Source organism: Astatotilapia calliptera, chromosome 7 (genome assembly GCF_964374335.1).
Source record: "Astatotilapia calliptera chromosome 7, fAstCal68.1, whole genome shotgun sequence".
In the NCBI taxonomy this organism is placed as follows: Eukaryota; Metazoa; Chordata; class Actinopteri; order Cichliformes; family Cichlidae; genus Astatotilapia; species Astatotilapia calliptera.
In genome coordinates this window covers 13333641-13347452 of record NC_137428.1, presented here as the reverse complement: position 1 = coordinate 13347452, position 13812 = coordinate 13333641, and the positions used below count along the sequence as shown (strand labels likewise).

The 13812-nt window shown below is 40.0% G+C and overlaps 1 protein-coding gene across 4 annotated transcripts in view; it reads left to right on the top strand.

The window, feature by feature from the left end:
• Positions 1-13812, top strand: part of pi4kaa (phosphatidylinositol 4-kinase, catalytic, alpha a) — a 43437-nt gene that overhangs the window by 11572 nt on the left and 18053 nt on the right. For 2 of the 4 annotated variants that reach the window (XM_026173034.2, XM_080303476.1), the window contains 22 exons: positions 356-451; positions 524-707; positions 1253-1353; positions 1713-1881; positions 2493-2543; positions 2650-2758; positions 5639-5775; positions 5864-5997; positions 6139-6221; positions 6303-6373; positions 7553-7677; positions 7784-7865; positions 7943-8026; positions 8311-8400; positions 8500-8619; positions 10219-10311; positions 11430-11586; positions 11711-11838; positions 11931-12089; positions 12189-12340; positions 12433-12540; positions 13100-13227. In XM_026173034.2, the coding sequence (XP_026028819.2) occupies positions 356-451; positions 524-707; positions 1253-1353; positions 1713-1881; positions 2493-2543; positions 2650-2758; positions 5639-5775; positions 5864-5997; positions 6139-6221; positions 6303-6373; positions 7553-7677; positions 7784-7865; positions 7943-8026; positions 8311-8400; positions 8500-8619; positions 10219-10311; positions 11430-11586; positions 11711-11838; positions 11931-12089; positions 12189-12340; positions 12433-12540; positions 13100-13227 (2561 nt within the window). Of the gene's footprint in view, positions 1-355; positions 452-523; positions 708-1252; positions 1354-1712; positions 1882-2492; positions 2544-2649; positions 2759-5638; positions 5776-5863; positions 5998-6138; positions 6222-6302; positions 6374-7552; positions 7678-7783; positions 7866-7942; positions 8027-8310; positions 8401-8499; positions 8620-10218; positions 10312-11429; positions 11587-11710; positions 11839-11930; positions 12090-12188; positions 12341-12432; positions 12541-13099; positions 13321-13812 lie in introns of all 4 variants that reach the window. The other 2 variants (XM_026173033.2, XM_080303475.1) reach the window with 1 other exon arrangement.

Here is a 13812-nt window from a genome sequence, read left to right as displayed (position 1 = left end):
GAGAGCATCTGTTTTGTTAAATGTGGGTAGTGCTAAAAATATGTGTTATAACCAGTATGTGTGCTCTCCAAAAGTTGATTCTGGATGATTGAGCATGCATCAAGACCAGTATGTGGGCTATTTTTGCTTGTGCTGTTGTTGGTCTGTCAGCAAGCTGTGGAAAACTCTGAAGTTATAACATACAAAGAGATGAAAGTGTGTTTAAAAACAATGATAAATGTCCACTGTGAATCCACACAGGTGTACAACGTGCTTCCCCTTAATATAAGGCATTGCTGAACGAAACCCATCCCACTTGCGTGTACATGTCATTGTCAACAAAGCCTTCACTCCCAGTCTTTCCTTCTGCTCTCAGGTGCCTTAAAGCTGGCCTGACTATGGATAATGTCATTGTTGAAGCTTTTCTCGCCAGTCTGTCTAATCGTCTTTATATCTATCAGGAAAATGACAAGTAAGCCTCTCACCGAAATTATACTCTGCTCTTGACTTGTGAAGTTAAAATAACCAAGATATTGCCCCACAGGGATGCTCACTTGATTCCAGACCACACAATCAGGGCTTTGGGTCACATTGCTGTGGCCTTACGGGACACCCCCCGAGTAATGGAGCCCATCCTTCAGATTCTGCAGCAGAAGTTCTGCCAGCCTCCCTCCCAGCTTGATGTCCTCATCATAGACCAACTTGGCTGCATGGTCATCACAGGGAATGTGAGTGTTTATCTTCAAACTTCATGTGTCTTAGAACTTCAAGCTTCTAGAGTAATTCAATTGAATGCAATTTTATTTATGAAGTGCCAATTCATAACAGCAGTTGCTTCAAGGCACTTTATATTGTAGGGTAAGACATGGCTAAACAAAACTAGGGTATCATCTGCATAGCAGTGTCTTACAATAATAATGCCCAAGGGAAGCATGTATGATGTTAACAGATTTGGTTCCCAGCACAGAACCCTGTGGAACTCCATTACTAACTTTTGCATGTGAAGAAGGCTTCCTAATTATATTAAGAAATTGGAATCATAGGAATCTCTGTGATTTAAACCACTGCAGTGCAGTTCCTTTTAATACTTACGCACAATTGTGAGTTATACAAGGGAATCAAGCTTCTGTGGTATGCTTTCTTTTTCAGAGGAAGGACAGTATATGACATCATATGCAGTGATATTAGACCCAAATCTAACCTTTTTAAAGTGTAATTTTTATTTTTGAAGGGGAACTTTGTGTTTTTTTTTCTCTTTTTCCTTCCACTTTAGCAATACATCTACCAGGAAGTTTGGAATTTATTCCAGCAGATCAGTGTCAAGGCAAGCTCCATGGTTTACTCTACTAAAGATTACAAAGATCACGGATACAGGTAAGAATCACCTTATAGGGCAGATGAGGAATTTTAGTCTTAAAAGAGCATTTTTCCCCCCCCTGGTGTTATGGTTTTGCTTGTTCACATTGGCGTCATGTTTTTTTCTTTACTATTGTCATTTCAGTGCAAGTGTTGGCCACTTGCTCTACAGTCCTGTGTTAGCATTCAAATGTTTATTTCAAGCTTCAATGCAGCTGAGTTTTCTTTTGGTTTTTTTTCTCCATCTTGAGCATCAGCAAGCAAAAACTGTATCAATTCTCTTATGGGAGCCTGAATGTGAACCATACCCCCGCTGTTACAGAAACGCATGTGCTACTGCTTATCTCGTACATAAATGTTCCTTCCTCTTTCTGCAGACACTGTTCCTTGGCTGTTATAAATGCACTGGGTAACATAGCAGCAAACCTTCAGGCTGAGCATATGGTTGACGAGCTGCTAGTCAACCTGCTAGAACTCTTTGTTCAGCTGGGCTTAGAAGGCAAGCGAGCCAGTGAAAGGGCCTCAGACAAGGGCCCAACTCTGAAGGTATGGCACACACTCACATTGCACATTCCAGTATAAGATAAGATAAGATAAGATAACCTTTATTAGTCCCACACGTGGGAAATTTGTTATAATGGGAAGGAAAAACAACACAAGTGGAACTAAAAACAACATAGGGTAGTTAGGTATAAGGTCAAACAAGTCAAGTGAAGTCAACACATGCAAGAGGAAGTTTTTACCTTAAATGGCTTTGCTTCATTTTCTTGGCAATCTGCTTTCATAAGATAACAGCATACTATAATTGGGAAATGATTCCGATTATAAAACGTTTTCCTGCAGCTAGAGCCAGGAAACATAGGTGATGCATATAGTAGCTGTTAAGTCACACTGTATTTAGTTTCCTTCAGATCCCAACCCCCCTGACTTTATAGTTTTTACAGTGCTCCATAAATTAAATTTTTCAAATTTTAATATTTTTATTAGCATGGGAATTTACAGGTTTCTTGTTTGTTTTTTTTTATGCTAGGGTGTTTAATAAATTTGTTAAACACTGAAACTTTTGCTTGTGTAGAAAATATTTAATGTAGTTAACTCATTAATTAAATAAAGTGGTAGTCTATTTTCAAGTGGCTAATTCAGCTCTGTACCTTCAGGCATCAAGCAGTGCCGGAAATCTTGGAGTCCTTATTCCAGTCATTGCAGTGGTAAGTGATTTGTGTATTTTCATCATATAATCTTTGATAATTCAGAGTTAGTGTAAACCTAGCACTTTTAAAAGGTCTGTTATCCCTCCTCTTCTTCTGTTTTTAGCTGACAAAGAGGCTACCACCAATCAAGGAGGCAAAGCCACGCCTGCAGAAGCTCTTTAGAGACTTCTGGCTCTACTCCGTAGTCATGGGATTTGCTGTGGAGGGTTCAGGTAGAAGGAGTTGTTTATTTCTGTTGTGTTGTGTACAAAAATATCAGAAATATCAAAATTTTGTTTGTTTTATCACAGTAAAGCAAACTGAAATTTTTGTAGCTCTATTTCTGTTTTGCATCCTTAGTCCTGTAAAATGTCAGTTTTACTATTTTGTCTCCCATTTATTTTAGTAGTCCCATCATATCAGTCTGTTTTAAATTAGGAAATGCAGTGGGAATTTGTGGGAAAGTTTTCAAGCAAACATTTTTTTATTCCTGGAATCACCATTATCTTTAATTTATTATAAAAGCCTTAATGAATTCATATATCTGTAGCTTCTTTTTAGGATTAAATGTAGTACTGTGCAAAAGTCTTAATCCACCCCTTATTCTTTATATATTTAATTTAATTTTTATTTATCCATTCATCCATTTTCTTCCATTTATCCTTGTCAGGGGCATTCACATTCATATCTATGGGAAATTTAGAATTACCAGTTAACCTAACCCCACTTACTGCATGTCTTTGGACTGTGGGAGGAAGCAGAAGTACCTGGAGAGAACTCACACAAATACAGGGAACATGCACACTCCACACAGAAGGGCCCCGGCCAGGATAGGTGGAATCAAACAGGACCTTCTTGCTGTGAAGCAACAGTGCTAGTGGTGCGGTGATTGTCCCATCTCAAGGCACTTTATATTGTAAAGGAAAGAGCCTGCAATAATGGAGAGAAAGCCGGAACAATCGGACAACCCTCTATGAGCAAGCACTTGGTAACAGTGGGATGGAAAACTCCCTTTTAACAGGAAGAAACCTCCAGCAGAACCAGGCTCAGGGATTGGCAGCCATCTGCTGTGAACAGTTGGGGATGAGGGGAAAGAAATAGGACAAAGGACACACTGGATTTAATCATTAGTTACTATTGAACTCTGGCTCTCTTCCACAAAGTGGTTTATATACACATAGACAATGAAAAGCTGTGAGTGAAGAAGAAACACTTGGTGCATAATGGGAACCCGCTAGTAGCCTAGGCATTTTGTAGCATAACTAAGGGAATGTTCAGACTTACCTAACTATAAGCTTAAAACTTTCCCTTTTTTTAAAGCATATACAGTACTTAAAACTAGAGAAGATTTCTGTCTGCTATATCTAAACTGTAAGCTGGTTCCATAGAGAGCTGAGGTCTCTGCCTCTTATTTTACTTTTAAATACCCTAGGATACCCTAGTGCTCTATTGCGGTGAAAAGGTAGTATATCAAGGCCTGTATATGAGGAGGAGGATTTTTAATTTCATTCTGGATTAACAAGGAGCCAGCAAAGATAACAAATGGGATAAATAGGCTCTCTCTTTCTTGTCCCTTTCACTACTCTCGCTGCAGCAGTCTGGATCCATTAAAGCCTTTTCAGGGAGCCTTTAAAACAAACTGATAATAATGAATTACAATAGTCCATCCTAGAAATAGTAAATACATAAACTAGTCAATCACCATCACTCTGTGACAGGATGTTTTGAATTTTAGAGATACAATGCAAATGCCAGGAAGCAGTCCAAAATATTTATTATTTATTTATTAAGAATTATCCTAATCAAAAATTATGTGAAGATTCCTCACAGTATTACTGGAGGCCAAGTTAATATTATCCGAAGTAAGTATCTGGAGAGACACCATTTTTCAAAGGTTTTTAGGGCCAAGTACAGCAACCTTTTTTGTTTCATCTGAATTTCAGGTTTATGTCTTTAAGACATTTCTGCAGTTAAACTAATTTTGTGTGTGTCATTTTTGCTTTGGATAGATGAAATATATTAGATAGATAAAGCCAGAAAAGGGTGGAGTGCCCACTCCGGGTCAGGGACAAGACCCTGCCCCAAGTGGAGGAGTTTAAGTCTCTCGCGGTCTTGTTCATGAGTGATGGGAGAAGGGAGCGGGAGATCGACAGACGGATTGGTGCAGCGGCTACAGTGATGTGGACGCTGTACCGGTCTGTTGTGGTGAAGATAGAGCTGAGTGTAAAAGCGAAGCTCTCAATTTACTGGTCGATCTACGTCCCTACCCTCACCTATGGTCACGAGCTGTGGGTAGTGACCGAAAGAACGAGATCGCGGATACAAGCGGCGGAAATGGGCTTCCTCCGAAGGGTGGCTGGCCTCTCCCTTAGAGATGGGGTGAGACGTTCGGCCATTCGGGAGGGGCTCAGAGTAGAGCTGGTGCTCCTCCACATCGAAAGGAGCCAGCTGAGGTGGTTCGGGCATTTGACAAGGATTTCCTCTGGGCGCCTCCTGGGTGAGGTTTTCCAGGCATGTCCCACCGGGAGGAGGCCCCGGGGCAAACCCAGGACACACTGGAGAGATTATATCTCTCGGCTGGCCTGGGAACGCCTTGGTGTTCCCCCGGATAAGCTGGAGGAGGTGGCTGGGGAGAGGGAGGTCTGGGCTTCTCTGCTTGGGCTGCTGCCCCCGTGACCCAGCCTCGGATAAGTGGAAGGAAATGGATGGATGGATAAAGCTGAGTTTCATCTGCATAGTAATGAAAATATATGCTATGCCTTCTAAAAATACAGCTTTAGGGAAGAATATATAACGTATATAGAACGGGTCCCAGCATAGCACCCTGGGGAACTCCATAATGAAGAAGACACCCTATTTACATGAACAAATTTAACCGTGCTAGCTAGATATGATTCAAACCACATTTTCCTTCCAAGGAGTCAAAGTTTTTATTTTTCTAATTTTTTTTTTTTCTAACAGACATTGGGTGATATATTTGTTAGTGAGTTAGTAAGGAAGCTTTGAAAAATACAGTAATATGTGGATGAGATTAACCATTTGGACATTTACTCACATGACACCATTCATTTTAAAGATGTAAATCCTAAATTTGCTGCTGTTGAAATGTTTAGGTTTGTGGCCAGAGGAGTGGTATGAAGGGGTTTGTGAGATAGCGACCAAATCACCGTTGCTCACGTTTCCCAGTGGAGAACCTTTACGCTCAGAGCTGCAGTACAACTCTGCCCTGAAGAATGATACTGTCACTCCGGTATGAGAATGCCCACATGCAGACAAACACCCAGATATTTTGTAGTTTACCTGCTGGCACTAGTTTTTGATTGATTGTTGAATTCCAGGCAGAGCTGAATGATCTACGCAGTACCATCATCAACCTGCTGGATCCTCCTCCAGAGGTGGCTGCTCTCATCAACAAGCTGGACTTTGCCATGTCCACATATTTGCTGTCTGTTTACAGATTGGAGTATATGAGGTAAGCCAGCATGAGATTTATTTATTTATTTTTTAATATAAAATCTCATGCACATCTTCTCCAGTTTGTACTAGACAAATAAAACTTGACTAGTATATATATCTAACCTTTATTCTGGTTTGTTTTTCTCACATCTGTTAGGATGCTGCATTCTCTGGACTTGGACCGCTTTCAGGTTATGTTTCGATACTTTGAGGACAGAGCAATACAGAAGGATAAATCTGGTAAGAACAACTAAAAAAAAAAACATTGAAAAATACCAATTTACTGGCAATCATTTATTCTGCACATTCAAATGTTTTCAGGTATGATGCAGTGTGTGATTGCTGTTAGCGACAAGGTTTTTGAGGTCTTCCTGCAAATGATGGCTGAAAAAGTAAGTAAGATGTTAGAAGTCAAAGTATATCTTAAGTGCATTTATATCTTTACTTTATTATTCAATGTGTTCTTTGGTTAAATACATATTATTTGTCATGACCTGACTCAAAAGAATGTATCAAAAAAGGGCGATCATACATAGCATTAGGTTGCTGTTAAATGATTTATTTAAATAAAAAAACAAATACTGGTTTTCAGTATATATGCAGTGTCTGATTGCAGGGAAAATGTATGAGTGAGTTTGTGCATGCAAAAACAAAAGAGAGTGCTCTACCAGTCAGCAAACAAGGGGATAGGATATGAGTAGAGAAGAGTCAGCCCAAGGGACTGATTTTCCTCAGCACCATCTGCTCAGGTGTGCTGCGTCCTAAACTGGGTCAGCGCCACCCACCAATTACCTGGAATAGATAGACACAGAAAACCAACACCAGCCATGCAGCCGTCACACTCTCCCCCATAAGACAGGGTTCTTACCCTTAACCAAAACAGAAGATAAACTGCACAGATTTAACAATTTGGGTGTTTTAGGTGTGCTATTCATAACCCCTCACATACACTAAAGGTCCATCTCGAGACTCAGTTGTAAATCAAATGTTTTGTAACAGTTAGATAACATTAAGCAAAGCTGAAGTCATACGCATCAGATCCAAAAACTACTGCAGGAGCGCTGGAAGATTATCATATAACATTTAAAAACATGTTGGTTGTGGAACAAAAGTAGACAGGACCCAATTAAATCAATATTAGTCACTCATCTCAAATAGAACACACAGTTAATAGAAAAACACTGCAGTTAAAAGACAAGCACCCAACCAGATTGTGTATAGACTGCAGTCAAACTGATTCAGTTTTTCCTTTCTGACTTTGCTCTCCAGGGAGAAACAAATCAAAAATAAATGACCTACTGTACACATAAACTACACTTAGAAAGGTTCCCAATTGTAGTCTTAAAGGACTCCTGATATACTGATTTTAGATTTAGATTTTATTTTTGGACTCCAATAGAGTTGCTTTACATGATTTACAGAAGCAATTCGGTGAAAGTGAATTTCCAGCTCTCAAATGTGAGGATTTACTGCTTTTCTCAGTTTCATGTCATGTATATCACTGTAAACTATTTTAATGACATAATCTTGAAAATATTCTACAATAAAATTACATAATGTCACACTTTTAGCCAAAAACCAAAGCCCATGAGGAGGAGCTTGAACGCCACGCTCAGTTCCTCCTGGTGAACTTCAACCACATCCACAAAAGGATCCGTAGAGTGGCTGACAAATACTTGTCTGGCTTGGCTGAAACGTGAGCAAGACTTGATGCACATGTTAATTTACTTAAAATATCACCCAGAGTCACATTAACTGTACAAAAGCAGGTTCCTAATTGACTGTATTTTCTCTCTACTTAGTTTCCCCCACTTGTTGTGGAGTGGCCGTGTGCTGAAGACTATGTTGGACATTCTGCAGACTCTTTCCCTCTCACTCAGTGCAGTATGTGATGATCATTAAGACTGTTATACTGCATTTGTATACCATGACTTATGCTGTATAATTTGGATCTATTGCAGGACATTCATAAAGACCAGCCTTATTATGACATCCCAGATACACCATACAGAATCACTGTCCCAGACACGTATGAAGCCAGAGAGGTAATGTTGCTTTACTTATGATTTGTGTTTTTCAGTTCTTTCCCCTATATATGTATTAATTCAATTCAATTTTATTTATATAGCGCCAAATCACAACAACAGTCGCCTCAAGGCGCTTTATATTGTACAGTAGATCCTACAATAATAGATACAGAGAAAAACCCAACAATCATATGACCCCCTATGAGCAAGCACTATTAGATAATAGATTTTTGTAATGTATTGTCTATGTAGTAGATTTTTTTTTCTCATATATAAAAGACCTATTGTCTCTTTGGTTCTAGAGCATAGTGAAGGATTTTGCAGCACGCTGTGGAGAAATTCTTAAAGAGGCTATGAAGTGGGCTCCATCTGTGACCAAATCCCACCTACAGGTAACATTTATTTTGAAACATTCTAGTCTGTAACATGCAAAACTCCACATGTTGCCTTAAACATGCTTTAAACCACTGTGCTTTACCTGGTCTTTTCAGGAGTATCTAAACAAACATCAGAACTGGGTATCAGGCCTCTCCCAGCACACAGGCCTAGCCATGGCCACAGAAAGCATCCTGCACTTTGCTGGTTACAACAGGCAGAGCACCACACTTGGGGTGGGTGATACACTCATCATTTTTACAAATTCAAGTGTTGGGGTTGCTACAAAAAAAAAAAGTTACATGTTTTGTTATTTTAGTAGTAATTTCTCTACTTGTTTTGGAGGAAGGTTCAGAGGAGGTTGGAGATTGTTACCATCATGGGCTCATCCGGTCAGAATGAGAATGAACAGTCAGTAATCACTTGCAGGGTTTTTCGTTTTATTGAATGAATTGAAGGAAAGACACACGGACTGCTATCTCTGAAAGGAAATAAAGTGTGATTTAAGTAACTTAGTAACTCAAAATAATACATAAACTCAGGAGACTCAAACAGAAACTCACCTCAGCTGCCACCTCATGTGAAGAAAGAGTGAGCTGTAGGTGAGTGCAGTCCTTATATAACGAGTGACAGGCGAGTGCAATTAAGGGAAAGCACCACACCCAATCAAAGGTGAGGAAAAGAAACAAGGCGCATCTGGTGAAGTGAGTGTTCTGAAAGGTGAGCTTTTACAACACTACTACTACACTACTCTACACTACTTATTACATTACCTTTGAGTTACTCCATAACATCACCTGAAATAAATAACTATCAGTCAGCCATGTAAACCTGAGATAACGGTCCCACACACCAGTACATAATCCTATCATAAGGAGGGCATACATACAGTGCTCCAAAAATATTTTCCCCCAGCCTGATTTTATTTGTGCATCATTTTCATACTAACATGTTTCAGATAAAACAAATTTTAGTTTTGGACAGAAATACAGAACACAGTTTTTATGAAGTCATGAAGTCATTATTTAAAAACTCAATTTTTTTTATTTATTCTGGTTATCTTTTAATATTAAAATGCATTTACAATGATTTTTCTCCAGAAACATGTACAGATAGAAATGAAGGCTGCAATACTGCAAGCCTGACTCCTTATATCAGCTTTTGTTATCTGTTGCAGATAACACAATCAGGTTCTGGTTGTGTTTTTTTGGCTGGCATGTACTCAACTTTTACATCACCCTGGGTTGTTTGATAGCTTTGTGATAGCATGTTGTCTGTGCAGATGTTTACACTCAAAGTTGCCCTAGCATTAGTGGCAGTGCAGTCAGTCACATGAATTTTTTCTTTGTTTTCTTAGATATTTTAATATATTAATTATCAGAGTACATTATTGGTGATTTTGGGAGAGTTTTGCCATTTAAGTTTTCTTTATGGACTGATCCTAGTGCAGAAATGTGATTTAAAAACCTTCATCAAATAAACCTTCTGTCATTGTAAAGGTAACATTGCTGTGTGTAATAACTCTGTTGCTTTTGTTTGTCTTCAACTGAACAACTATGCATGTGAATCGTTAAATCTGTTTTATTACATTAAAATGTCAGTAGTGCATAAAATATGACCTAAAATATAAAGTGCTCTGGTTTACACAATAGGGTTAGCAAATCTGCAACAAGTTATTCAGTACTCTATTCACACTTGACAGATAAACTTTTGTTCTGGTAACTGTCATGTCACGTTGAGCACAAATGAGTTATGACTGTTTTTTATTAGTAACAGTTTATGCTTATAGTAACAGCGTGGTTTATTAGGCTCTTCTTTGTCACTTTCTCCTTTAGTCCACTCAACTAACTGAGAGACCAGCCTGTGTGAAAAAGGACTACTCAAACTTCATGGCCTCCCTCAATCTCAGGAACAGATACGCTGGAGAGGTAAAGTCACAATAAATATTACAACCCATATTCACTAAAAGACTGGGGGATGGAGAAAAAAAAAAGAAAGAGAAGTTGGGGAGAAAGTTAACAGAGGGAGAGGAAGAGAAACCTGAACCTCAGTGATGCACCCCAAGGCCCCGCATGTGTGTTGGTGTGATGAAGTGGGAGGAGAGAAGCCATTAGGGATGGGGAGGAAAGGATCGGGGTGGCCAAAGTACTCCCCCCCCTGAAGCCAGAGAGGAGGTACTTTGGGGTACCAACCGCTAACCCCCATAGGCACCCCTGTTCCCCGAAATATACCAAGGACAGGCAGGTTTAGGCCCATCAGACGGGGGTCCATGGCAGCAGCAGCACCAAGCTCCACGCAGCCCATGGTGGCCCACCTGACTCCACAGCAAAGGAAAAACTACACCTACTCCAACAATCAGTCCCAAACTACATAAGACAATAGAAGTCACCCAGATTGAGTCCATCCTCCACCCTCCACCTGTGGTAGATTCCCCCCCCCCCCAAAAGTGTGAAGGGGTGATATTGTCATGAAAAGGGTGGCCTGAGAAAGGATCAGCTAATGCTAACAGCCTTAGTTAAGAGTGCACAACACAGGAACATATACTTGCTAGAGTAACTACAACAAAGTAACATGCCAGTAAAATACTGGAGTTTAATTCATTGGGTAAGTTGTTAGTATAATTAACATCACAAGCAATACTACTAGACAGATCTGGAGGCTGTTTTTTGGCATTTATGTGTTGGCTTAATTTTTGATCCTGGAGGTTCCAAAATCTAGTTGAGTTGTCGGTGGCCATTGTTGATCACACTGTGATCCACTTCTAATGGACCAGTACCTGATCTAATGGTCCAGAGATCTCTGTAATGTAATCAAAGGGGGAAAAGTTGGACTGCGTTAGCTATTGCGTTAGTGATCATGGCCACATTATTTTGGTTGAAAAAAACACAGATCCTTCTGAAATTTTGTTTGGTGAATGCTGAAATCTTGAAGGGCTCATAACGGTGCCAGAGTGAAACCAGAATACGATGCAGGCAGATTTTGGAAACATAACATCTGTTTATTAGATACATTTTTCATACTCATAAATGTTCTCTTTCATTTGTAGGTATCAGGCATGATCCACTTTGCCCAGGCAGTCCGGGGACAGTCTGATTTGGGCCGACTGATGATTAAACAGTTGGGAGAAGCATTAGACTCTGCACAGCCTGAGGCTTTTACTGAGGCCATGTTCAAACTGACTGCCTTGCTCATTAGCACCAAAGGTTATTTTCCTTTATGATTTACTTTGGTATTTTGGTATTATAAGTGATGATGTTGGTATCAAATTCATGTCTCTCTCTTTTTTTGGGGGGTGGGGTGGCATTTTCTCTCCTGAATTGCCTGTAGATTGTGATCCTCAGCTCCTGCACCACCTGTGCTGGTCTCCACTCAAGATGTTTACAGAACATGGTATGGAAACAGCAATTGCCTGTTGGGAGTGGCTGCTGGCCGCACGTATAGGAATGGAAGTACCGGTACATATACTCAAACAAACAAAAACCTCTCTCTCTCTTGTCGGCATACTTGAATTGCATACATAGTGTCAGTATCCTGTATGCCCGCTTAGTTCATGCGAGAGATGGCAGGAGCATGGCAGATGACTGTGGAGCTGAAGATGGGCTTGTTCTCGGATGCTCAGGTGGAGGCTGATCCTCTCGCTGCCTCAGAGGAAAGCCAGCCCATCCCCTGCCCTCCAAATGTCACCCCTCACCATGTCTGGATAGAGGTTGGATAACTGCCAATCTGCTTGAGTTGTTTATGTGTTATCTTGTTAGTCAATTCTTTTTAAATTCTCGCCTTGTTCTGTGTCTCCCTGTTCAACTAGTTTCTGGTCCAGAGATTTGAGATCGCAAAATACTCCAGTGCAGATCAAGTGGAAATCTTTGGCAGTTTGATGCAGCGCTCTCTGTCTCTAGATGTTGGTGGGGCTAAGAGTAGCCTCAACCGCCATGTAGCTGCCATTGGACCTCGCTTCAGGTATATACCAGTCACAGTGTTTACATAGTATTTATGGTGTGCTTATACAAAATCTCTTTCCTCTATGAAAACCATCTTTCTCTGTGCTCTAGGCTGCTCACTCTTGGTCTGGCTTTGCTCCACTCTGACGTCGTCACCAATGCAACTGTAAGAAATGTGCTCCGGGAGAAGATCTACTCTACTGCCTTTGATTACTTCAGGTAGTCAGACTCAGATGCTTGCTCTTCTTCAATCAAATCTAGGCTTACAACAAGTTAACATTTTTCAGTGCTAGCTGATTAGCATGCTAACTTCAGCATGTCTGTCTTCAATCTTTCACCCAACCTCCTAGCTTTTGTTTATTTGTATTCTGTTATTGTTTGTAATTAAATTTACATTGAAACTTTTTAAACCATCCTATATATTATTACTTTGTAAAGTAAAAACTTATAAATAAACTATAAACTAGTGACAATTCATCAATTCATCCAACAACTGGCAAGGCAGTTAATCAATCACAAAAAATGTAAAACTTGAAAAAGTGCTGCATGAAAAGGGGAAAAAATTGAACCATTTTGGAACGAAAGTCAGGTCTCTGTCATTCTCGCTGTCTTTAACGTGTTGAGCTCTTTTAATCTGGACCAAAGAAGTAAGTTAACCAGCATTCCAACCTTTAGAGCCAAGATAGCCTTAGGGTTAGCCCTAACCCTAATTCAGGATTTAGGTAGTATTAGCCCTAATCTAACCCTAGTGAGACATTTAATGTTTTTGTCTTTCTAGTGTGGCTCCAAAGTTCCCCACCCAGGGTGACAAGCGTCTCCGTGAGGACATCAGCATCATAATCCGTTTTTACGCCAGCATCCTGTCTGACAAGAAGTACCTGGCAGCATCTCATTTGGTCCCACCTGGTGAGCTTGGTACTACCCCAGCCCCGAGCACGCTCTCTGCTGGGATATTTGGATCGCTTATCGTGTCCAGCACTTCTCCAATATCTATCTTAAGTAAGCCTAAAGCAGTGGAGCTTCGACTGCATTGCAGCAGGGGCATGCTTTTACGTGGGTCAAATTTGAGATTGCTTTTCCTCACAGTCCTCCTGATATATGCATCTTTGATATTGATTTAATTTACTTTTCTTTTCTCTTTTCCCTAAACGTTCTTATTTTGGTTCCTCTCATATGCTCAGTTTTTCTACTCTTTCTTTACTCATTTCCTCTACTTTGTGATCCATAAAATTTAAGTCAGTTTTTGTCTTAAATATTTAGAAGCTGTGAGGAAAAGCACAAATTTGTCAGCTGCGTCAACATGCATGACTACTCATCATATCAGCCCACCAGTCCCCCAAGTGATCATTTTTAAAGAAACCATAAATTGAAAAAAAAATTTTTCTTCCAACCAAGAAATTTCCTTCCTCTTCATACCCAAAGACCTTGACAAAAGGCAAGGCAAGGCAAGGCAAGGCAAATTTATTTGTATAGCACAATTCAGAGACAGAG